The following is a 26,791-nucleotide window of genomic DNA, read 5'->3' on the forward strand; positions in this document are numbered from 1 at the left end:
TTTTGACTTTTATAATCAGTTTTCACAGTGGGGTAGTTTTCCTTAGCTTAATTTGTATTAATGCTTAATTTAGTTTTCATTAGTTTTAGTATTAGTTTTTTTAATAGATGTAAAATATAGTTTCAGTAACTTTTTTTTAATTAGGCTTTTTTCATTAATGAAAATGTTTTTGCAAGTATCCATTTGTGCCTATCAGCTTGTATCTTCCCTTCAATCACAGTTTATTGGGTGGGGGAGGGGTAGAGTGGCACCGTGCATGAGCTAAACGCTGAGGCTGCAGTTACGCTTTAGGCCAAAGGTGGCAGTCGCGAGTAAACAAGTGACCAACTCCTTTAACTATAATAATCTTACATACAACAAAACGAAATTGCTGCAATTTTGTAAAATGCTGTGCTATTTGAAATGCATTCTATTTTTTGTGGGTGTTTTACCATCAGGCAAACTGTACGTGTTAAATTATTGCTTGTTAAATTTTAGAGAGCTCTGTTTTTATATTGCCTGCCATACTGGCTTCTCTCTATTAAAACTTTCAGCGTGTCACTTTTTATGAGCGTGTTGATACATCTGGCGAACGTATTTAAATTGGCATGTGACAAATCTATTTGAGACACCAAACAGGAGACCTAAATATCCTAGACACAAGTCTTGCTTGGCACAAGCAAAATGCTACATTGGGAGAACAGGCTTCTGATCAGAACTGCCTGGTTTAGTGTGTGTGTGGGGGGGGGGGGGGTGTAGTTAGTAAGTAAGAGGTTGACCCTTGTTCCACTTAAGACTGCTTGCTTATAATTTTGGTGACCCAGGAATTTAAAGCCTCTTCTGCTATTCTGGAGTGAAAGTGTTTGTGTGTGTCCTTCTCAAAGAGTACCAGCAATATGCCCAAAATGAAACAGTTGCCCAATTGATTGATTTATTTAGAGAGGTACCATTACTATGAATCGAAATTCTGTAATATTAATTGTGGACAGTGGGTCTTTAATGTTGAACAATAACTGACAAATCCCATAACAATGTTGTTGAATGGAGAATTACTTATCTATAGTATATATATATAGTATATATATTTTCTGCCAATATGTTTTAAATCCATAAATGTGTTATTTATTTATTTATTTTAAACAAAAGGACATCCAGTGTAGGCTATTACCTACAAAGCATGCATTATGTTAGAGTCAAGTTAAATCAAGTCAGTTTTATTCATACAGCTGAAAGAAGCCATCACACTGCAATTCATATCTGAAACAGGCGTCGGCTAAACACCAAATGAGATCAAACTAGCAGGCAGAAAGGTCACAAAAACAAACATTTACTGTTGCGTTGTTTCTACAAACTCACAAACTGCTCGTAATAGCAAGACGTAGAGTAGAACAGGTAAAGGAAAATCAAGTGATGCAATATCATGACAAGCTAAACATCAGGGCAAATGCGTGGTATTTGGAGAAAATTAAAGAACTGAAAGCATCCGAGCCATATCCTTATGCCATATCCTTAGCCAAATAGTACTTATGCCTCAAAACTATCAAAAGCAGGGATGGGGGAGTACCGATACCTGGTATCGGTATCGGGCTGATTCCTCGGCCTTATTTCAAGGTATCAGTACTTGCAACGACGGCAGTATTGGCTAATCACTTGTGGCTGTTTTACGATCAGGAACTAGAAATTAAAAATGAAAAGAATTGAAAATTGCCATTAATTCCATACAATTTTAAGAAAAAATGCTTTATTGGGATATACAGTATAGGCTCTAGGCATTTCTTTTAGCTGTTTTTCGGGGGGAAATTGTATGTATCAAATGTACTAGTGATATTGGGATTTGGTTTTGGTATCGGTGACTACGCAAGAGTTGAGTACTCATACTGGCTTCCGTCTAGAAAAAAAGGAAATGCAGATGTGCTTCCACCATGTTGAGACTCTAGTGCACAGCACATCGGTCAGTGTTAGATATCCAGTGTTAGATCAAATATGCAGTAAGCAGTGTTATCTTAACACAGTTAGAATAAAAAGTTACACTGTCAGAGTAAATGTCCTTGAGTGTTGGGGTGGATGTCGGGTTAACCTGAATAGCACTTCCTTGAGTGTTACATTGACCCCACCCTCATTTCTGGTAAAGGAGAAACCTTCCAATTTTCCAGTGCGCTGACATTTCAATAACGATACATGCAGTTGTCGCTGTCAGGGCTTTTCCAGCAAATTTGACATGTTGAATTGGCGTTGGGCGTCGGGGGCATTTATCACTGTGATTGGCTGTTAGCTAGCGAATCAGCACACGGGACAAGAAGAGCGAGTGACAACGCGGATAAATACTCAACTCAACTCAACTTTATGGTTTTTCAGGACAGCATACGTGAATATTAAAGTCCCCCATAAAGAGGATATGATCATATTTCAGCATGATTTCGGCAAGATTTGCAAAGTCGTTTAAAATGTCCTTATTATATTTTGGAGGTCGTTAAATGACACAGCACAGCACAGTGACAGTCTTCAAAGAAGGTGGCTTCAAAGCTGTGATCGATGTGGTAAATAGACATCGTTTACATTTAAATGTGTTTTTAAATAGTCGCCGTTCCTCCACCTCGGCCCGACGTACTCTGAGCGCCCGAATAAGCACAGCCAAGTGGTAGTAATTCAATCATAGCGGTGGACTCACCAGCGACAGTCCAGGTCTCCGTGAGGCAGAGGAAATCCAAGTTGTTGGAAAGGAAAAGCTCCCTCAAAATAAACGTTTTGTTTGTCAAAGACCGCGCATTTAACAGCACCTTGTGGGAGCAGCAGGGGTGCATGGCCCTTCCGTCCGGCGGTCTCGAGGAAGCTCCTTAAGAAGCTGGAGGTCGGCACCGCGTCCAAAACGCAGAGGGCAGCACGGCCGAAGCTTTTCGGGTGAACCGACGATCGGTAGTAGCCGAAGCTTTTCGGGTGAACCGACGATCGGTAGTAGCCAGGAGTCGACAGGGTCCAGGATACGCCACAACGGAGCACATCCATGCGTTCGGGAACGAGAAGGGGACTTACAAAGCTGTGACCACATCGATCACAGCTTTGTAGCCACCTTCTTTGATAATATTAATTTTGAGTTGTTTTGAGGCACACCCACACAAGTTCTTTCACCACACACCCCTGTCAAAACTAGCTTGCGCCCCACAAGCCATACTGCACACGCTGCACCCCGACTTAAAATTTTTGCTAACATAAATAATATACATTATTAGAAATTCTGTTTGGTCCAAAGGGAACTTACATAATTACAGTGTTTCAAATTATTTTATTTGTAAATGTTTAAACATTTACTTGTTTTGAACAAACAAATAAATAATAATTTGAATAATCGTGATTTCAATTATTACCAAAATAACCGTGATTATTATTTTTTCTATAATCGAGCAGCCCTACGTTTATCCCTCAACAGCATATGAATAAGTCTGTGAATGAGTAAGCCTTTAGTTTATGTACTCATAAAATAATAAGTCCAACAGTTCCAGGAACTGTTTTCAAACCCTTTTAGTCTGACTCATAAAAGCCGACTTGTACACATCCACTAGATGTGCTCTATTTAAAAAACATTTGACTTTTGAATTTATACAGAAAGCTTTTTCAGTGTGAAAAAGAAGAAATGAAGGAGGGGGCTAGGGGGGGGTTACATTTTCCACAGAATAATTTGAAGTTTAATGCATGAAGAAAACCGTTTATAGTTGTTATATTTGTAATATTTCTACAGCTAATTGTGTTGATTATTAATGATTTTAAGTCAGGAATTGGTAATATATTGTTAAAGAATAGCAAACAGTAGAAGACAAAATGTGTCCTGCTGAGGTACTAGTGGATGAAATCCATCCATTCTGTCCTGTTCAGAGTTTTTGTGAGAGCTGAGTCTATCCCAGCCAGGGTTATAATATATATATTTGTAATGCATTTTGACTTTTGTTTTTGAAATTCAGTTACCGGTAGTTTGAATTCATTTCTAGAGCAGTTTCATAGCGACCGAGAACCCCCCCGCACGAAACTGCTTCATTTTAGTTGAGCGTTTATTAGATATAGTATTAGTTTTAGTTTTTTGATATGGAGTATTTGTTTAGTGCAAGAAAGAAAAAGCCTGTAAGTATTTTGTAGTAAAGTAAACTACAATTTGTCAAATGACTGTTTAATCTTCCATCTTTTGTATGGACATACAGCAATACCAAACACAACTCTGAAAGCTCATGTTTGATATTGACAAAGCTGAAAATAAAGGACATTTTCGCCATAATTATAGTTAGTTGTATAAACATAAAAAAAATGTTGTTAGTTTTCTCTTTTTTTTAAAGGAATTTTAATTGTATAAAATAAAAATCTAAGTCAAACTAAATCTTAAATTTCTAAAACTTACTAAAACTATTTTATTTCGTTAACGAAAATGTGTGTTTGTATGTGTCCCAATTTCCATCGTAGTTATTTATTTGTTTTTTATACTATATTAACCTTGATCCCAGCTGACTTTGGATGAAAGACAGATGCCATCCTTGATTGTTTGCCACTCAGTCACAGAGCACATGCAGAGACAGACAAGCATTCACACTCACGTTCACAGTGTTAAGTGGGAAGTGAACCCATGCTTGCCTCTATAGTAGTTAGGCGAGTAAACAATCATTATATTTCGTTGTCATTTTTCTTACTGTCAGTCACGTAACAGCTTATAATCAAATATCAGTCTATTTCAATCATATAACATGTTGTTGTTTTTTCATTAAACAGTATAAATAATTCTAGTCGACACATGGAACCCACTAACAATCCCTGCAAAACAAGACCTCTTGAGTCTCTCACTTCACGGTTCATTGCCATTACAATATGTACATTTTTGCCAAGGCTCTAAGCATTCTTAGTAATGAATGGATCAAATCCTTATCCCACCTTCACATACAGCTAAGTAGGAACGTTATAGCGACAACTATGTTCTCTGTGTGTTGTCTTTTTCTCCCCTACCTTTTCCGTCAGACTTGGCCAAGATGCCCATATATGTGTTTCTGCAGGTACTTGTTTACTCCCAAATCACCCAAACCGTTTTTTTAAGTTAATTGAAAACTCTAAACTGTCCACTGGAGTGAATGTGAGTTGTTTGTCTATACGATCATCAGTCCAGGGTGTACCACGGCTCAGGCATTTTGGAAGCTGAGATTGACCCAAGTTCTCCGCAAACCCTAATGATGACAAGCTGTATAGAAAATGGATGGGTGTATGTTTTACTGTGAAAAAATATTACTTCCCCCCACTACACACCACCTCTTTGTTAAACCATTTAGCGGAACCAGTTTGAGAGTGATATTTTGAGTGGGAATTATTCCTCCAATTAAAATACCTCAAATCTGTGTTGTTGGTGCCCTGAGACACATTTTTCATTAGCAGACTGAAATGCTGGACGTAAGTGTTTTTCCTCCTCTCTCCTTCTTCTTGTTTAATGATTTCCCTTTCAGGTGGGCTGTCAGCTATTTTAGCGACTCTGCTTTGGCACAAATGCCCCAATGAACACAGATTTTTATTATTTTTATTTTTAGAAGGAATCATCTGTGAAACAAAAGCACGAGTAGCTTACTGTTCTGCCTGAAGATTAGACTACAAGATCATTTATATCTGATGTGTGATTCATGAATGAGATATTTTTGCATTAATGTGATTTCCCAAAGCTTTTTATGCTCGCAAATATTTTTTACTATGATTCACTCTGGCACGAGTCTCCGGGAGGTACTTGGAATCAGTTCAGAAAAGAAGGAGAAAATGTGTGCTTTTGATGGCAAGTTGCAGTTTATTGTAAATTTCTCAGATGTAGTTTACTGGAAACTCAAGGCACTATTTTGGTCAGTAAGTTTACTTGTGCTTTATATTTTTGGAATGGTGTTCATTCTTATCATGTGTTTTATTATTATATTAAGACACAGGTTTTGCCTACCAAATTGTTTGTGTGTAGATATATACCGTTGATCCAGAAAAGTAATTTCGTGACAGATTATCAAAGAGGTGGGTCAGTTTGGATAATTGTTTTTTCAAGACTTCTGATTTATGGGATGATACTGAGCTCAGTAAATAACTAACAAAATCCCCGACCCCATGCCCCAATATGGATGAAAAATACTTCAGGCAAGTTAAGAGCTCTCGTTTCTCCCTCAGTTATTTATACTCATCATTTTCATTTAAGGAACTAATCATATGGAGCAGTTTAAATAATTCCCACAACTTCTGCTTTTTATGAATTTGTTTTGTCGTGCATTGGTGATATTCACCTCAAATGAGTATTTGGATAAAGTTTGCATTCACATCAAAAGCACTGTATTTTTGAAAGTGAAATCACATCAGGGAGTCAGTGCCACCATTTAGTTGAAAACTGGTTTAGCTGCAAATGTCCTAATGTGAGTGCAACTTTAGGATTTGATTTAAAAAAAAAAACTCTATATGTCCACAGGGTAGGAACAACTATTCGTTCATTAGTTTTTCACAGCGCTACTCAAGCATAAACAATTTAAATTAAAGCATTGCAGGATGTATATTACTGTAAACCAGTTCTAGTGGAACACAAACACAAGTCATCACTAACAAGACCCACACACCCGCACATAACCAATTCACACCTGATATTGTACATCACTTAGAAAAATAGACTATAGGCACTTTGCAGTGAGAGGGTATTGTAACCTGTGTTTAATCTCAGATTTTCCCAAAGAAAAAAAATTACAATCCATCTAAGCATGACTCTTGTACAATAACATAAATACTGTTGGAAAAATTCATTCCAAAAATTAGGCCGTTTTTTTTCTCCCCTTAGTCACTTTCTGTAAACATTGAAAAATGCAAATCAAGTCTTCTCATTTCTCAACAAGACAACATCTAAATAACAACAACAGTTCCATCTGTGAGGCTTGGCTGCCACACTCTGCAAAGTCTCCAATGGGCTCAGAGAAAATGTTGAACCTTTTCTTTTTTTTTCTGTTACGTTCACTTTTCTAATGTTAATGTTCAAAGGAGTCAACTTTGCTTTTGATTCAGCAGGGTGTAACCGAGGAAGGGGTGATTGTGGTCAGGCTGGGTCCATCAGAAAAGGCTAGTCAGTGTGGTCTGTGTCGGGCTCCTACACTCGTGGACATCCATGCCGCCTGCCACTGAGGTGAGCACAGAGGTTACTGTGGGCATGGTGGGGTTGGTCAAGTCTGTCAGGGTGGTGGGGGTGCTGGAGGGGCTCATGGAAGCATTTGAGATTTCAGAGGCCGGTCCTGACGGCGTGCCACCCTGCAGTGTGGAGCCGTCGGAGGTCTTGTCTGCACCGGTGCTTTCTTGTCGCAGAAGATTCCTCCGGAATTTGGCACGAGCGTTCTGGAACCAGACCTGCGAAGATGAGGACATTGTTACATAAAATCATTTGGAGGGCAGTCTAGTGTTTTTGATCATCACATTCACACTGGTTCACAATATTACAACGTGCAAACATACACATGAAGGGGATCATAAATTGTGTCTGACTGCAACTACAATTATTTTTAATGACCATATATAATCACAATTGATAGCCTACAACTGAAAAGTGAAAAATATTAAACCAGTTTTCAATTTAAATAAAACATGCATGTGTACATTTTGCAGCAAATAAAATCACATTTGACCAGTCGTGGATATGAAAGCTGATAACCTTGATAGCTGTAACTAGCAAATGAAAATACTTAATTCGATTTTTAACCATGTGTGCTTTTCTTTCAAACAAATAATCACCTTAAAAAACGGTTTGATTTTCACTTACAAAAGTACAAAAATGAAAACCAATTGTTCAAAGAAATTAATGTGTTGCTCAGTGTGTTACTATGCGAGCCAGATGAATGAAAATCCTTTACAGCAAGGGCTGTAATGTAAAATGGCAGACTGTTTATTCAAGTGTGAAAGTGTCTTCATTTTCAACACACGAACCCATTCAACCACTCAATGCATAAAACATCCATAAACAGCAGTATAGTCATGTAAATGTATCTTCAAATAATAGAAACATTTTCATGGCAAAAAAACCACAGACAATTAGCAACTAATTATGAAGCTTTTCAGCATCTCAACATTGTTCAAGTCTTCCATACCAGCTTTGCTTTCAATATACGGTAAGCCTCATCTATATGACTACTCGTCAAACACAAACATAATCAAATGCATGCATACAGTTGGCTAATATTGGACCAATGACATGTTATTGCACACTTGACAATATCGTTGTTCCAGGCCATCTGACTGCAGGCAGAAAACTCTTTGAAAACTGAAAGTCGTACAAACTTAGTCCTTAAATGGGAGTGCTGCCAATTTAAGTCAATTTAAAAAATGGTATTTAAAATAATGTGTTCTATGCAGCTCCACTAGTTTAAGCACAGTATTCTTATTAATATTGTGTTTGTGGAATATGAATTAAGATGCAAAATCCATCTCAGGGAGCGGCCATTTTGACACTTGCTGTCGACTGAAAATTACATTGCAGTTGCTCAGGGATCAGGCAATGACCAATCAAGGCTCAGCTTGTGAATGTCACATGGCCAAATTCAGAAAATAGGTGAACCATGATTTGTCGTTACTAGTGGTGCAATGGATCATCATTGATCCGTGTTCGGTTCGGATCAGGCCGCACGGTTCGGATCACGTTCGATCCGCGGATTGGTTGGTGGAGGAGGGAAAGTGCGCATTCACAGTCGATAGCATTCTGACATGTCAAGGAAGCTGAAACATACTCAAAACACGTTAAGCCTAACTTCAAAATAACGTTTGCCAAATACAGTAATACACTGACGGCAATACAAATATCCTTAGTACACTTTTACTTAAGTTGGCCCACGTCATGACGTGATGGCTAGCTTGACTTCCCTTCTTTTTTTACGTTTCTGTATCGTAGTTGATTGACATTGTAGCTGCGACCAACATCAACACAACGCTATCCCGAACTCATGTTCAATCGCTAATTAAGGACGCCAAGAAACCGCTAATTAATTACACCGTCATTGTATGATACGGCAGAGGTCTCCGACGTAAGTGGCTAGCGACTAGCTGTTAGCATGACCAACGAGTGTCTGGCTGCCGGGTGGTAAGTAAGTTTGACAGCTGGTACCTGGTTTACTTCTTTTTTTCAATATTCTGGACCAAGGCTACTTTGTAATTCACTCTCCATGTTTAAATGAAGGGAATGTGCCTTAAATTGCACGTTGAGGTATTTTCATTATTTAAAAAAAAAAGATGAATAGAACTTTGTCTTCATTTATTTCATAAAACATTTTAGCCCATTAAAAAAGAAAAACATTTAACTCAAAATGTCAAACTTAGCTGTTTAGATTATAGGAACACAACTTTAAGCCATTAATACCTTGTTATTTTACACATGAACTATGTAAAAATAAGAATGTTTCTCATATTGCACTTAATGTTGTGTTCCTACATCCTAAATTCCTATATTCGACATTTTGAATGGATTTTTTTTATTTAATGTTCTGTTCTAACTCAGGTAAACATGAAAAGGGGGAAAAAGCCGTTTTGAGACTTGTAGTATTGCTCTGTTGTGCAGTCCTTTGAAATTCCAACATGACTTTGACAGCCAGTTTTAATATACTAAATCAAAAACACTTGTTTAAAGTGAAAGATGCTGAACTGATTAAAGCTGGGGTTACCATCGTAGTGTCTGTGGGCACAAGGTAACCCCCAAGGACCACATGAGACTTTTCTAAAAAGAGCTCTCCAGATCGGACAATTGTGATTTCCCAGGAATGTTGTAGTAATGATCATTTTAAAATGTGAACAGTGGAAGATATATATAGAAATAAAATGTTGTCTATTGATAATTATTATATGGTCACTCTCGTCACAAACATTAATATCATTAATTGCTAATAATAACATATAATCATAACTAGGGCCCAACCAGTATGATTTTTTTTTTGCCTGCCTGTGACGTTTCGAATAATTGGCAGAATAAAATTCCGATAACAGATTAATCGGACAATTCATTTAAAACAATATATAATTAATTAAAAATACTTGTTTTTTTCTCCCTCGACACTTAGAACAATAAAGATATAAATTACAGGCAGAATGTTTGACTGCTTTACAATACTTTGCCCTTTATTTTTTTAACATTATCACAGAGAGGAAAAATGGCAACAATTGGCCATTTTTTTCTTTTGTCTGGGGGATGTTTGAACATCATTATGTTGTTTCATGTGTTTAAAAATATATATTAAAAAAGGGTAGAATTTTTTTTCAGACTTTTGACTATTTTTACAATAGCTAATATCAGCTGATTAAATCGATCAGGCCCTAATAATGCCATTATTAAAGGTAAATCAAGCAGATTAGTTTTGTCAAAAGTATGTGTAAAAATGGTAGACCTTCACAATAATCAGTACCCAAGAAATAGCTAGCAACTTGAAAATGTTTGCTGACCACTAGATTAAAGACTCAGAAATTATGACTGGTGAAAGGGAGTACATTTCCTCGTCATGGAGCCACAGACTGGATACTTTACACAGTTTAACTACACATGTAAGGTGGAATCTAAATTATTTTGGGACAAAAGGCAGGGTTCACCAACAAAACGTGTAAGAACTCCCTTCAGAAATTGCATGTGAACACTGAGATGTTGCGAAGTGTAAAGTCACATCAAAGACGCATGCAGTTGCATACGCGGAAAGGGTGATTCTCAAAATTCACACATATTTATTTATGCATACACTAGCTAATAAAAACTGTTTTTTGAAAGTAAATGATGTCAATCTTTCCAATGAAATTAAAATTATCTTCCCTTCTTTATTTTTCCTCATCATTTCTCCTAGGCATCAGCCTGTGCGCCGCTGAGTGCAAGTGATGGAATCCTGCTTGCAGCCGTGGGAAACAAGCAGGGGGAGCAGCACATCAGCTGGCGTGAAAACTTGAAAGCATCAAAGCAAAACGACTGCTTTGTCTTCTGCAAGCGTTAATTAAAACAGTAGGATGAATTGTCAAATTGTCTCGTCCCCGTGATGATTTTACTTTACTTGTCTGTGGAATTTGGTTGTAATCTCTCGCTCTTGTTGTATTAAACACTTCTTGTTTTTCATCCCTCAATTCTCATCACATCACTTATTCCCTTGACATATTTCATGCTTCCCCTTACAGAATATTGTTTTATGCTACAAAATGATACTTCAATCTAAATATAACAAACATGATTTGTTTTTTTGTTTGTTTTTTTATGGATGTCGCATCAAATGCTCAGAGTGCAGTTTTCCCCAAATGATGAGTAAATACAATGCTAAAGAGTTCAGATGGTTTTGCTTTTTTTGGGGGCGGGGGGGGCAAAACATTAAGGGCATTCATTAGATTCTCTTTCCCAGTTGATAAACAATTAGGTCCCGAAGTATTAGTAATTTGTTAAATAATCGATTTGTATAATTTTGCTTTTATATACCAACAAAATGGATTTGAAATAAATAGGAAAATCGAGACATAATGGGAGTGAAGACATGGTTTTAATTTAAGAAGTTTCACTTTTTTTTAATTTTTTTTACCATTTATAAATGAAAGCAATGTATGCAGATTATAGTACCTTTTTGGGGACTTTTAAGATAATTTTAAGACTATCTGTAATACTTGAATGGAAATTATTGGCAGCTTTAACTACAAACACAAAGACTGGAAGTCATGCATGGACATGGGCAACTTGTGAGTTTCATGAGTTTCACCTTGGACAGCTTTAACTGCCGAGACCTTCTTTCTGCTTGTCTTTTGCTGCATTCACTTTTTGGCTTCAGTAAGTGAAAAGCATGCTTGCAGGCATCTGAATATGTGGCATTGTATGAAGGTGACATTTTAAATATATATATTTTTTTATCTTCTGGACCTAACAATGTGCATGAATGAGAGTGTCTTCACCTGTAAGACTCGCTTGGTGAGGCCTGTCTTCTGTGCAAGCTGCTTGAGGTCCTTGGCGTCCGGGTTATGGTTGATGGCAAAGTAGGACTTCATGGTTCTCAACTGGTGGTGCTTGAAGGACGTCCTCATGCGCTTTGTCTTCTGACTGGAGCTATACTGGGAGTCGCGGTCCATGGACTCGCTGTCATTCTCATTGCAGCTCAAAGCTGCAGGCCAGCAGGGAACAAGAGGAATAGATTATTACGCAGCGGGAACACTGATCTGATCATTAATCATCGCCATTTGGATTTTTTTTTTATTCCTTTCCAGTGTCTAACTGCAATCTTTTAGTTTTTACTGTGACTGTGGCAGCACTTCTCTCAACAATGGGTGTTTATTCATTGACATCCCCTTAAGATTGGCACATCAGTGAAGTAACAAAAGACTAGAATATACAGTATTATAAAAAAAAAATACTGTATGTACATTCTATTATTTTCGTCTTTATGTAAATGAGAGGGTGGGGGCGACATGCAATTGTTTTTATAATTCGAATTACAGTATTTTTTATTTTCAAAATCAAGCAGCTCCAACTTGACACAGTGGCATTGAGGTTGCTTGCAGCTTCACATCCTCATTTCGGAACCTTGTTAGATGGCATCTTTTGGTCTGTCTTTACCAGGATGAGGTGCTAGCCATGCATGCTTGAGTACACACTCGGCTTATTTGTCCCAGTCTGCAAATTTCTTGGCAATGGCCGAAGTGTTGCTGCGTGCATAACAGTTCGCGTTCAATATCATAACGCTGCAAGATGAATATCAAGTGAAAAGCATCAGAATAACACTTCTCTTAATTAGTGCATACACACCACGCAGAACAAATGTTGCCTTCTAGAAAAAGCATATGCTGCAGTATTTTTGCTTAATCAGGAAGCAATCTGTGAATGTGTTCTGGTTGTCCCTCTAAATTCCTTCTACTGCGAGTGTGTTCAAAATTGAATTCACACGCGCCACGCGTGCCCACGTACGTGCTCTCCTGTACAGGTGAATTTGGATGTAGTTTCTGATTGACAACACAAGAGGGCGCGCTGCATCTGTAATCAAATCGAAGGTTCTGATCTGCCATAGTTTCTTTTGTTTATAGCATTTTTTTTAAGCTTTGTTAATAAGGATAGTCTATGACTGTAGTGTTATGTTATGTTATGTTGCGTTGCATAGCTACTGCACATGGGGAAAAAAAGGCAATAACTTGGAACCTCAAAAGCAAATCGTGCTGCATGAGCCTGGCGTCTCCTCCAGTGAAGAACTCCACAAGCACATCTTTTTGGTAACAAATTTTGTCCTGTCCCAGTTTGTGTGTGGGGGGGGGGGGGGGGGGGGGGGGGTTGGGGGTGGAACCAGACAAGTGGAAAGGGTGAATGCTGGCGGAACATGAAAAAAGTTCCCTTTTTAATCCCAAGGAGAACAAGTTACTCGAAGATGCACACTAAAAGTAAATGCTAACTTTAAAGGATTTCATTTCATATTAAGGTAGCATGAACTGTTCTTTTGAAGTTGCTTATGTCATAAAAATATATCAAATCAGTGTGAAAATGTGTTTTCTAAAATGTGTTTCATATTAATTTTACGTATAGCTATGTTGTAATTTAAACTGTAATCTGGTTCTCTTGATGGTGCATATCATCTATAACTTCCTTCCTCCGTAGACCGTTTAGACAGTTCGTCCATAACGTGACTTCAACATAGGCTGTTGCAATTTAAAAGGCAGAAGATGCCTGTTTGAGCTCGGAAATTGACTGAAAGTGACTTTATGGAAACATGGGCTCCACACAATATCGGAAACACGCCCCCTAATATAGGACGTGTAGCACCGTTATTTGACAAACATTAAAACTGTGATTATATTGCACAAATATAATTGTAATTAAAGAGATAAATAAACAAAACTGTATATATTTTGTTGAGTTGTCAGATTTTATTTCGACAACACCCTAAAAACAGATTGAACAAATTGACAATTTTTTTTTTTAAGTTAAATTTGACCAATCTAGCTGGTAGTTAGTTATGTGTCCCACAGATCCTTTGGTTAAAACGACCAATCTAGAATGGTAGGTGATTGGGCCAACCGATACAAATTGGGTCAGGCTGATATTTTTTCCTGTAACCCGCGGGATTCCCGAAAAAAAGTACCACTAATTGTCACACCCATCTAAGTGGGGCGAAATTCGTTCTCTGCATTTGACCCATCCCCTCAGGGAGCGGTGAGCAGCAGCAGGGGCCACGCTGGGGAATCGTTTAGTGATCTAACCCCTCAATTCTACCCTGTAATGCTGAGTGTCAAGCAAGGAGGCAAATGGACCCCATTTTTATAGTCTTTGGTATGACTCTAGCCAGGGATCGAACCCACAACCTAGTCTCAGGGTAGACACTCTACCACTATAGGCTAATGAGCTGGTTATGCCAAATGACCTATAGACACACATTCCCGTTTTTAAACACTATATTGTAATCACCTATAATAATTAATAAATATATTTAGAATACAATAAATAGATACAGTAAATATATTTCCATATGATCTATCTCGGTTTACTTTCTATTGTGACCAATTTCAGTGTCTGTTTGGCTAACCAATACAATTGGTATGCCCGTAACCTGCACCCGGAATGGTCAATGTCCGACCAATCTATTGGTTAATCAAGCCAATATGAGTTTAGTTTTTTTTTTTTTTTTAACCAATACATTTTTAGAGTGATATACTATACAAAATTAAATCACGTTGCTCCCCCCTAATAACCCCCCCTTCTTCCCACCAAAGCAGACCATGCATGTGCTTACCTGCGTTATACGCTGCCAGCTCTGCTCCGGGCCCAGGACTCTTCCTCTTCCTGGGCCGGCCTTTCTGCACTGTCCCCACGCCGTTGAAGTAGGCTAGTCCGAGCGTGTTGGCCGGGCCCAGGCCCTTGTGTGGAACCACGTCCGCGTGATTAAAATGTGTCTGATAGTCCCCTTGGATGAGAGTCTCAAAGTGCAGCCGACAGTACACCAGATTGTCCTTCATGCCAAAGTGGTCCCCGGTGGTCAGCATTTTGCTGCAGGTAGTGCAGGTGAAGCAGTTGAGGTGGTAGACCAGGTCCCGGGCCCGCATCACCATCTCTGAGGCAGAGATGCCGAGATGGCACCGAGCGCATCTCTGTACTGAAAATCTTCTGCGGGCAACACAGAACCCAATCAGCGGCTGGACATGCACCCGTGCATGCTCAGAGGCCCACTGGTCACCCAACACTCAAAAGTTTTGCGCTTTTTTTCTTGTCTTTAACACGGTAGAAATTTGCAGATTGAGACAAAAACAATTGTTTGGGTTTGAAAACAATAAGAAAATATTCGGGTAGATATTTATTTCTTTCTTTCTTTCTTTCTTTCTTTGTGAGTTTCACTTTCACTTCTGTATTTTTTTTTCTATATTGTATTTTAGACTATAGACCATATACACACATGAATGAATATATAACAGAGGCCAAAATGTTGCTTAAGCAGATGCTGTGCATTTAAAATGAATCGTTCAAATAGCGGTTTTATTTCATGCCGCCTTTCAGTCAAGATAAACTGCATGTGGAGTCTTGTGGGTGCAGAGTGCATGGCCGCAGGGCCCTCCTACCTGTAATAGTCCTCCTTGCAGTAGATGCTGCCGTCTTTGCTGAAGCAGGTAAGCTCCGACTCCAGGTTGAGTTTGCATTCGCAGCACTTGAGGCAGCGCATGTGCCACTGCTTGTCCACAGCCAGCAGGTAGTAGCGGTCTGCGATCTTCCTTCCGCAGCCTGCGCACAGGGCCACGCGCTCGGTTGTCAGGCACGGCATGGCCTGCAGTCAGCGTGGGACACACACCAGGACACAGCACGTCAGAGAGGCCGAGTGCTCTCCTTAAAAACGGACCTGCAGGACAACTACATGGAATCTCGTTCGATGTTCAATTTGCACTATTGTGAATAGATTAAAAAAATAATACATGTTGGTTTTAAAACGGTAATCATTCAGCATTTCAATGTCATAAAAAAGTCAGACGATAATAAACATGCCGTGAATCAATTTAAATACATTAATCATATTTCATAACTGCAGTCAATATTTACTGCTGTCATTATTATTATTATTATTATTATTATTATTATTACTGTCATCAAACAAACAATACACTAGCTCACTTTTCTATATCATTTGGAAATTGGATGCAATTCAATTTAACGTTGATAATTTTACATTTAGTCGTTTTATGAAATTGTTATGGCTATTCTGAAAGAAAAGTTAATGTACACGTAAAGTTAGCTATGTATTTTACCTCTTAGAAAAATTGCACGCACACAAATATATATATTTTTTGTTTCAATTTTGGGCTTGAATTATCTCGTTCGGAAATCTACACATGTAGCATTTCACACATTACTTTACTATTCAGTTATTATTATTATTATTATTATTATTATACATTTGTATTGTTCACTGGCTAATCTTTTAATTTATGTGAGTTATTACTATTATTATTATTATTATTATTATTATTATTATTATTTATTCATTTATTAATTTAGTCATTTTAGATTAGCCTTTCACATTGTTTTCGATGTTGAAGTCCGGGAGGGAGTTTGTTGCTCTCGAACTAAAGCACTACAGCATCAACTATTTATTTTTATTTTTATACCTTCCCCTTATTTATTCTAGATGAAAGTGCTTTTGTAGAGCGTGCAGTCAGGGGCTGCCATACACTGTGCTCTAACAATTGAAAAGAACGAACTTAACAGCTCCTACCGTCTCCGACTCGCCCATGTCGATAGCTGAGCTGATGGCCGCTGACTCGCTCTTTCCTCTCCTGTCGATTTCTTCCACCACGCTGTGGACGTCGCCTCCGGGAAGGCCATGGAAAAGCATCGTTGCCGCCGATGGGAGAATATTATAACTATTCTCTTCGGATCTAAAAGCCAAGATGTCCATCAGAAGAAAAACTCTGCGCAATAAAGCCACTTGCGGTTCTCTCCTTTATTTTCTCAGGTTTTTCCTAGTTGACGTGACAAGTTGAAAATCCAGGGGAAAATGAGGGGGAATTGGACACGTGTTCTCCTCACTACTTATCATCTGCCAATGCAAATTCTTTCCCGGATAGCATTCATTCTAAATAAGACGATTAATTAGCACTCAAACAATTTCTCTCCGTTGTGATATTTTTTATCTATGTGACCAACTGATCTTTCTAAAATTTCTGCCATAAATTAAACGTACCAAACGGTCAGGCTAGCTACGTTGCTCTTGGTTCCGATGTCTCCTCCACCATGCCAGTGAGTGAGATTTCATCAGTTTTCGACTGTCTCAAAATTTCTCTTTGTTCCAGAATACAAAATTACTCTGTGCAAGCGTAGACTCATCTCCCAATTAAAAAAATAAAAATAAAAATCCCAATGATCTGACAGTCTGCGTGAAGATTCCTCCTCGCTTCCTTCCTTTCGTTAGTCCATGATGTTATGTCAAGCAGCATGTAGGTGACATATTGGAATTTAAAATAAAAATGATTTGCATTGTCGAGTCCCCTGTGAGACAAGCGTGTTTTTCTCCCTTCACGGTTGCCTGTTTACGTTGCTGTTATGTCTCCTGCCAGAGAGGCCGCATAACATGTGCGTACAAGAAGAGGAGGAGGTGTCTCTACGTGTTTCTTCCCCCCTCCCCTAACCGCCGAGCCTCTTTCTCACGTCCACTTTGGACTCCTGCTCCTTATCAACGAGGCCCAGTTGCGTCATGACGCACTGGCTGAGTTCATTGGCTGGGCCGCCGTCATCCAAGTGCTCGTTGCATGGGAGCCCCTTGTCTTGTCTCGGTTAGAACGCGTGGACTGCCACACACACACTGCCAACTGGAGCTCAAATGCTGCGAAGAAATAAGAGAGTTGGGCTGTGCGCACTCAGCTGGTCTGTTGGGACCTTTTGGACTCGTGACGCACATCTGCGATAGAAGTTTCTACCAGCAACCTCACCATGGCAGCAATACTTACTGGATCATTAATTCTTCGTTCCTTTTCTTTTCTTTATAGACAATAGTTTTAATGTACAGTTTTATTTAAGGTTTCTATTGAAAACAATCAAACACACCTGCACCAATTTGAAATTCGCCTATATGTTATCATCGTCATTATTATTACGATTTCAGTGTTATGTCAAACAAAGAAAATTAAAAAAAAAAGTGGCTTAATCACTGAGCTATTACCGGTGTCTCAATATTTAGACGCGACTCCCCCTTCAAATTTCCCCTCACAAAACCAACGAAAGAAGGGGAAAAAACACTCACGTCCTGGACTTGATTTAATTGTCATTTGTGAGCAGACAGCAAGCAGTCGGTTTAGCAACAGGGACTGCACCATCGAGAGGAAGTGATACACTCATTCTAATTAGCTCTCCGCTCTTAATTGGGCGGGGACGAGTGGACCTGGTCGTCAGTGCTCACAAGGAGAGCCAGGGTAAAATGACAGGTTATCACAACACCGCTTTGTCTTTTATCCTATAATTGACGTCCATACAATTATTATTATTATTATTATTATTACATAGGCTGCAGTATTTTTGGCTCCCCGTTTCTCGGTTAAAACAATATTATAGTTCACAATTCAGTTTTCCAGGTGTTTTTAAATCCTTTGCTTTCCCTGGCCTTAAAAAAAAAAAAAAACTACTGTCACCCCCTCCACATAAAAGCTTGCATTTAGGCTATTGTGAGGTTTTATAGCACAAATATGATGTTAAGCTCCTAAATCCTTATGCAAAGCACCTGGTGTAATTCCCCTAATTGAATACATGCATATTTATCATCTGAATTTTCCAGTCACTATATGACTGGCTTTATACATTAAACATTGCGGGAGAGGGCATGTCTGCAGGCGTGTATGAAATATGATATTAAGTTGGCGTGGAGGATTTAAAGGATGTGTGGCGTTTGTTTGTATCGTAAATCAGTTCTGCTTGTTTTCGAGGATTACGTTTAGGATAAAAGGGAGGTCACGTTTTATAACAGTTATAACAGGCAAGAAAGATATCACTTATTAAAACTGTGATATGTGTCTGTGTTTCTTTAATAGAAGACACAACAGAATAACAGCATCAAGCTCGAGAAGAGCTGCATGAGTTTAGTGCACCGCATTTAAAAAGTGAAATCTCTCTCTCACTCTCTCTCTCTTTGTCGCGCGCGCACGCTCTGTAACATAGTTGGCAGTTGGCACTGTCGCCTATAACATATACACTGTAACAAATTTCTGTAAAATCTCCAATAAAAAATTACAGCATGCTCTTGTTTTTTAATTTTACAGTCTGTAACTGTATACAGCAATGTATTGTGGGTACAACAGAGTGCATTATGGGTAAAAACAAAGTACAGTAATTTGCTGTATAATTAGCTGTAAAATACTGTATATTTTACAGCAACTGTGTTTTGGCACATATATCTGTGGATTACATGTAAATACTGCAAAGATTGTTGGATTTTGGCGGGCCTCTCTATAGGAGAAGAAGCAAATGGCGGACCCTGTATTGTCACCGGCGCAAGGACAAAAATAATATTTTAGCGCAAGGGCAGTCTGCATTGTCTTCACATCGCATTTCTCCGTTAAACAGCCAAAATTACAGCTAATATTCGAGGTGAAATTTGCATGATCTCCCCGTGCCTGTGTGGGTTTTCTCCGGGTGCTCGGTCTTCTCGAACATTCCAAAGACATGCATGGCCGGTTAATTGAGCACTCTAAATTGTTTCTATAGGTATGGATGGTTGTTTGTCTCTGTGTGTCTAGCGATTGGCTGGCAACTAGATCAGGGTGTACCCTGCCTACTGCCCAAAGCCAGCTGGGATAGGCTCCAGCGACCCTTTTGATGAATAAGCAGTTAAGAATATGGATGGATGGATTTTACAACAACATACTGCATTATGTATTTACAGGAATTTAAATTTGCCAGTAAATTCCTGTAAATTAAGTAGAATACAAGAAACGGTAAATACAGTAAGTAACTGTCATTTATATACAGTAAATACTTGTAAAAAAAAATACGGTAATGTCGTGAGATTTTACAAGAAGTAGCTGGCAACTTTTTTTGCCTGTTATTTCCTGTAAATCCTACAGTCAATTCTTTACAGTGTAAATATATAAACTGTCAACAGAATTCATATCTGCATGTGTGATGTATATTTTTGGTCAACATAAATGTCAGAAACTGATTTTACACCACTTCTCTACAAATAAATAAAGAAATTAATTAATTAATTCTTCCATGCATGCATAAATAATATTTATTGTTTAGTCATGTAGAAATTAGACCTCCGCACTTAATGGCACACATGTGGGACCATGCAGGTGGCTGCTATAGGCCTATACCGTGCGTCCTGGGATGGTCTTGACCCAGCATCCCCTGCAGTGGCAGGTGACGGCTTTAACCGGACACGGCTGGACGGAGGAAATAATAGTTTGACATGTAGCCTATAAAGGGCTAGGTTTCCTATGAAATTCTGAGAATGTATGAAAGTTATTTATCACTTGTCTCGATGAAAGACTGGAATATTTATTCTTTTTGACCAATATAATTTTGTTTCCAAAATAGATGGTAACATAATTTTAATCATATTGCTTTCATTAAAATTGAGCTGTTGTTTAATATACACAATATACACAAACAAATATGTGTTTTCCCGCACGCATGCACGCACACACAAAGGCCACACAAACACACTGTGGTGGGGTCTTTTGCATTGATACCTATCAGAACGATCATTGTGTTATTAACTGGAAGAGAGATCAGGTTCACGAAGTTGTTTCCTTCAAGGCGTCAACTTATTATCTCTGTTTTCAGTTCAACAGCAAAAGTTTGTTGAAAAAAAAATCCCTTCAGCAACTAAGGCGACTCAGTTGATGGACTGTTCTCTAATAAGAAAACACCTTCCTTCTTTTGTTAGCTATCTGATCTGATAAAAGTTTCAAAAAGATGAGATGTGTTTAGTACGCTGTAAAGCTGTTTAATTGGCTAAATCTAAAAACAACATGCCAGAGAGCAGCAGCCCTAATGACCACTGTGAAACTAATAAACTAACAGCGTGAGCATCTATCTTAAAACACTTTGAGGAAACGTGTGTGTGTGTGTGTGTGTGTGTGTGTGTTGGGGGTGGTGTTTGGGCTTGTCAACGACTAAAAATGCTGATGCAGCTTATTACTCCTTGTCCCATAATGATTTACAAACAAGGCAGCCATCAATAGCACAAATCTGCATCTCTCAGAAAAACATCACCCTCGTCAGGCTCCTGGCATCTTTTTGATCTCTCCCACATTTTTAATTCTATTTTACATAAAGGTGGCAAGCTATCGGGTGTGTGGCCTTAATAGGATGCTGTTGTGGAAGTGGGGGAGAAGGTTACCCACTCTCTGAGGAGAGCTCCGCTGTAATTAAGAAGGGGAACAAAGCAGAAAAGACTAAAAACACATGAAAGGGAAAAAGCAGATCACCTAATCACTGTGCGTACAACATCCACACAGTCACATACACTTTGAATACAAGCATATAAGCGAGCTTTCATAAGCATAAGCACACAGCAGTTCAAACATCACACCTGTGCCCTTTCCACATCAGTGTAAGAGCAGTGTTGTTTCTTAAAGAGACACTGCATAGACAAGATGTAACATAACTGGCAGACAAGTTCATTTTGGGAGGGATAAAAACATTATGGGTTTGAACCTGTCAGGTCACTGAGGCTTCTGGTTCGGTATCTAGTCCTCTCCAGAAGGTCCACCGTTATTTCTCAAACCAGAAAAAAAACAAAACATGGGCAAAATACCATATCATCAATTAAGGACTACTCTGCTTGTCAATGCACTCAGTAAATGTTTTGAGGCTGTACCATTGCATAACTCTCATAATCATTGTCATATAATCACTTTTCTGGTCTTTCATATACAGTTGTGCTCTTAAGTTTACAAGACATTCAGAATTGCATGATCAGTCATCATTTCATATAATAGTGCTGTCAAAGTTAAATCATTAATTTATTGATTAATCACAAAAAATATCACATTAACCATGTATTAACGCAGTTTAATCACACCATTAATTTTGACCACAGATTATCCTTTATCTTGACAGTGGATGGCGACGTTAAAGGTAGCACAGGTTGTGTTTGAGCAGTAAAAATAACTACAAAGTAAAATAAAACATTTTAATGTTTGCGTTTTACATTCAGAATATTTGTTCCTGTCGTAAGTCTTTTTTTTTCAAGCATGCAAGTATTTAACTGAACAGAAAAATAGAGGATGAGAGTGTGCACTGGATCAAAAAATGTTGAAGACACCCTCATAACATTAGATGTAGAAACAATTAACACATAACAGGTGCTCTTTAAATCTATTGAGCAAAACATTTGCTAAAAAACCTTTTTAATTAAGTGATTAATCATGATTAATCAAAATTCGAAGATTAGATTAATCTGATTAAAATAATAATAATATTAGTTTGACAGCTCTAATATATACATGTATATGTGTTGGCACACCTTTGCTAAAGAGCAATTTTCACCAAAATAATTTAAAACTAATTTAAAAAAAATACAAATAAATACTGACAATTAACTAATGAAAATCAAGCATTGCTTTATTTTGTGATCCAACCAAATTATTGTTTAAAGGTGCATTGTCCCATTTAGAACGGTAATGTTAAAGCTTTTTCTACATCATGCATGCGCCACAAAGAGTACGAAGAGCCCTGACTGTTTTACTCTGACTGCATCTATCATATGTTATCTTCCCTTTATAGTAGAGTGTGCGGACCCAGCACACTCCACAGTTTCTTTGGGGAGGGGAAGGGCGGAGTTTTTCTTACCTCATTTGAAGTCATGTCTTTGTTTTTCAACTGTGGCTGTCGCTTTAAGATCGTGCACGTACTCACACGCGCACCATGAACGAACCTGACACAGATGCTGCGGTTACACTTTGGGCCAGAGGTGGCAGTTGCGAGTAAAAAAGTGACAAACTGCACAAAGATCCTTTTAAAAAGATAAATAACCATCATTAGGGATACACATTGCAAGGTACCTAGGAATGTTGGTTCGTAGTCTCATGGTTGCAGACTTACCTGCAAATTATTTATGAAATGAAGAAAAAAAAAACTGATATTAATTGTTGTTTTGTACGGCGCCCCTCTGGTGCCAGGGTATGATTTTTTTGTTTTGTTTCTCCTAATCTGTACCCACAGTTTACTAATCTGTTCCTACAGTTTAGTAATCTGTACCCACAGTTTACTAAACTGTACTCATAGTTTAGTAATCGGTTCCCACAGTTTACTAATCTGTTTCCACAGTTTAGCAATCTGTACCCACAGTTTAGTCATCTGTTCCTACAGTTTATCAAATTGTGCTCCGTAGTATACACATGGTTGTATATCTGTAATGGTACTTGCAATTTCATCTCCCATATGGTCTAGCGGTTAGGATTCCTGGTTTTCACCCAGGCGGCCCGGGTTCGACTCCCGGTATGGGAACTATACGTATTTTGTCTGTTATCTAAGACACGTGCGAAGAATAATGAAGCCCCTGCTCAGCTGTATCCATTTACCTTTTTTAGTACATTTGCATTTAATTGGTTTCTTTTGTGTGCAATACATTTTAATTGAAAGAGGGGCTCCGTATGTATCTATATATTCGAGTGTTCTTTTTTGTTTTTTATTGACGTGCTAAACTGTGGGTACAGATTGCTAAACTGTGGGTACATATGACTAAATTGTTGGTACAGATTATTAAACTGTGGCCACAGATTACTAAACTGTGGGAACAGATTACTACACTGGATACAGATTAGTAAACTGTGGGTACAGATTAGTAAACTGTAGGAACAGATTAGTAAACTGTGGGTACAGATTAGGAGAAAAAAAACCTTTTTCATATCCTGGCACCAGAGGGGCTCCGTAGTTTTGCGAAGGTTCTATGATGATGCTTTTTGTCAATGTTGAAATTGCACATAATGGAAGGTGTCTATAATTGCATTTATGTCCCTTTTGCTTTGAACATGTCTTTTTTTTTTTTTACAATAAAGTTGTAATGACTATTTTTATTAGAATGGGTGTTTTTTAAACTTTAATTTAAAAGTATTGAGAGTGGAACCCGAGCAGCTTCGGTAATCTGTAAACTACGTCAGTGCTTTACATCTTGCTGCCGTAAAGAATTGTGGGTAATCGTAATAGTTGGTCAGAAGTAACCTTTGCTAAAGGTGTCTTAAAGGTGGCATAAACAGCCACCTCTGCTAAAAATGTGTAGAATTTGAATGCTCCTATCTTCCAAGTAATTCCGGGTCATTTCGCTCTGATAGGATAGGAAATTTCCAAAACAAAAGTGTAACATTCAGAGGCTCCATGATAGTCTTGAGATGTCCTTGTGGTCTGCACAGATTCATTAAAACCTGAGCAAGATTTAGCAAAGATGCTCCAGTGTTCTTTTTTTGCAGTGTTTTTTTTTTTTTCACAAGGCACAGGCAAACTTGTACATACCTTCTTGAAGAACAAAAAGTCCACAATCGTCACTGAAATAACTGAAACTAATGACATTGGAATTTAACAAGCCACAATGTTACTCACTTGTGTGGATATTGCATGTTCTCCACATACTTGTGTGCAGGGACATTCCGGGAACAAAATTCGGTCAGATGATGGGTGACAATAAGTGATCCATATTCGTCAATTGTTGATGGGGGAGGGGGGAGGGATTGCGGTGTAGTGTGCAACTGTGCTCGGTGCATGGGGTGACCAGCCCGGAAAGGCTGTTGGGAAATCTCCCGAAATTTCTGATGGCCACCACATCCCTGCTTGTGTGGGTTTTTGGAGGTACTCCAGTCGTCTCAAACATTCCATAAACATACACGTTATATTTGAAGTCTTTCACACTCTCTATAGTTGGGATTCCGAGTGGTACAACATTTAACATCAATGATGACAACAATCATAAAATATTTACAGTTGTGTTGTGACCTGCGTTTTTGTTTAGATTTGCATGTGTTTTTTTTTCATGTTAAATCTTGTCTTCTTGTGGCACACTTGTTTTCCTCGTTAGGTTTGCTTTCTACCTTTGCTTGTCAAATCGGTCCCTTGTGTCTTCCAATCAGCTCCCTCAGCTACTCATGTCTTGTCCAGATGTTCCTCGTTGTCTCGTCAGATTACGTGTAATTAATCTGGTTTATTTCCGTCCTTGTTGGTTCATTGTCACTCTTGAATCCATTACTGTCTATGTTGTTGAGGTCATTGGTCACTGTACCCTTGCCAGGTCATGTATCTAGTGATGGCAAGATGAAGCCTCATACAGGCTTCAAACCATATCAGCAATTGGTTCGAGCTTCATGTGCACACGGAACCACCTGTTGACAGGCAGCTGTATCTTAACCACACAATGTGTGATGCATAGATGATTTTCACGTTTTGACTGAAGTGTTGAAGTTTTACTATAAATGTTGTCGACATAAAGTATATCGGCATAATAATTTAGTCTGTGTCTGTACTTGTTTCCCCCTCACCCTTTCACATGGTCACAGTGAATTGGGATGCAGTATATTGTTTCCTTCTCAGTGAGGTTTTGCTATTGTAGTTATTTCCTTGGAACACAAAGAAACCGTTACATAAAATACATGGTGAAAATTACATTTAAAAAATAAATAAATCAACTTAATGTGACACTAATTATATTGCCAAACACGAGACTTGAACCCCTCTTAAATTGTGCACTGATATGAAAGCTGTGTGCTTTAGCGTTACTCAAATCTAGCAGAATAATTTGAAGTATTTCCCGAAGCAGTCGTGGTACAAAAGCCAAGTGAGGCTTCAGACATCATTTTTGGCTCCTCCCCTCTAAATGAAGCAAGTCTCGATACACGCTTTGCGAAAACGTCCACTTCATTAATCATTATTTGACACAAGCCACAAATCCCTGGCACATCTCGTAACATCACTACATGTATCCATCAGTGTGTTTGTTTTGTGTTAATTTAATACAGTTTTTTTGTATTTGCACTACTTTAAATTACAATTTTTGGTTTGTCTTTGTGCTTCATGTGCCTTTTTTGTTTTGTTAAATAAATTCAATTTGAGACTCCTGCATCCAATGTTATACATTTATTGAAGAAAACATGACAAAACAAGATAATGTCTGTTTAACCTCTTAGACAGAATTCCCCTGAAGTTGTACAATTCACCTATGTAAATAAGGCTTGTAAAGTCATACTTTTTTTGTGATGTTTCCAGTGTTATATTGAAGCCAAACAAAAAAGGTGTGATGATGGCCATAGACCTGTAAACTGACTTTGCAATCTACCGAAATGGTGACCATGTTGTTCAGTGTACAATAAGTCAACTTCAATTAAAAACATATTTACAACAAAATTGACTTCCAAAGAAGTAGTAATCTCCCTCCATACAATTTGCGTCAGTCATGCATTATCAAAGTTATGGTTGAGTAGATGATTCATTGTTTTATAATAAAGCATTTTGATGCCCTGCAGCTCATGGCATCAACATTCAAAGATGATTCCCTGCAGTATGAGCTCACTGCTCCAGGCTCCAGAGCAGCAGCCAACAAGGTTACTACATTTATCATAATTACTTGTACGTAGTATTGTAACTCTCACTAATTGTGACACTACATCACTTTTGCATATCATTATAGAATATAGTTACAATTTACAGCTATCGGTGCCACTATTGCTCGATGATCTTAGGAGGCAAAAATCATTTCCAGTCATTGTTTTATTAACTTTACATCTTACTACAGGTTGCCTTGTTTCAGAATTTCTATCGTGACAAATGTTTCTTGTAATTTGGCACTAGGGTTGAAACGTGGAATTTTGTTGTAAAAAAATTGGAAACATTGTTTGAAAACCTAAGCAAACGACATCAGTGTCC

General features: G+C 38.3%; 1 protein-coding gene and 1 non-coding gene across 4 annotated transcripts; one reads left to right on the plus strand and one right to left on the minus strand.

Moving 5' to 3' along the window:
* Positions 1-6,633: 6,633 nt before the first annotated feature.
* lhx2b (LIM homeobox 2b) lies at positions 6,634-17,732 on the minus strand. 3 transcript variants are annotated; one of them, XM_086076871.1, is made up of 6 exons: positions 17,130-17,732; positions 16,662-16,824; positions 15,517-15,719; positions 14,697-15,067; positions 11,881-12,086; positions 6,634-7,344 (listed from the first exon to the last, which is right to left on the minus strand). In XM_086076871.1, exons 2-6 carry the CDS (start codon positions 16,779-16,781, stop codon positions 7,054-7,056), a joined length of 1,191 nt encoding a protein of 396 aa, XP_085932997.1. In that variant the 5' UTR covers positions 16,782-16,824; positions 17,130-17,732; the 3' UTR covers positions 6,634-7,053. The 3 variants fall into 3 exon arrangements, with proteins under 3 accessions (XP_085932997.1, XP_085932996.1, XP_085932995.1); XM_086076870.1 differs by having other exon boundaries at positions 14,697-15,064; positions 16,662-17,732; XM_086076869.1 differs by having other exon boundaries at positions 16,662-17,732.
* A 5,588-nt stretch (positions 17,733-23,320) lies between these two features.
* On the plus strand, positions 23,321-23,392 carry trnae-uuc (transfer RNA glutamic acid (anticodon UUC)). Its single transcript has one exon. It is a non-coding gene; the product is annotated as a tRNA-Glu (tRNA).
* The last annotated feature ends 3,399 nt before the right edge of the window (positions 23,393-26,791 follow it).

This window comes from Leptonotus elevatus, chromosome 5 (assembly GCF_054856555.1).
Source record: "Leptonotus elevatus isolate MCC_2025b chromosome 5, RoL_Lele_1.0, whole genome shotgun sequence".
Lineage (NCBI taxonomy): Eukaryota > Metazoa > Chordata > Actinopteri > Syngnathiformes > Syngnathidae > Leptonotus > Leptonotus elevatus.

What these genes read in the sequence shown, in the direction of transcription:
- lhx2b (XM_086076869.1), bottom strand. Translation starts at nt 16,844, where the DNA reads ATGGACATCTTGGCTTTTAGATCCGAAGAGAATAGTTATAATATTCTC. An exon ending in GCTGGCAGCGTATAACGCAG is followed by an intron (nt 12,087 to 14,696) that starts GTAAGCACATGC and finishes GCTGGCCTGCAG; the next exon opens with CTTTGAGCTGCAATGAGAAT. An exon ending in TCACCAAGCGAGTCTTACAG is followed by an intron (nt 7,345 to 11,880) that starts GTGAAGACACTC and finishes TCATCTTCGCAG; the next exon opens with GTCTGGTTCCAGAACGCTCG.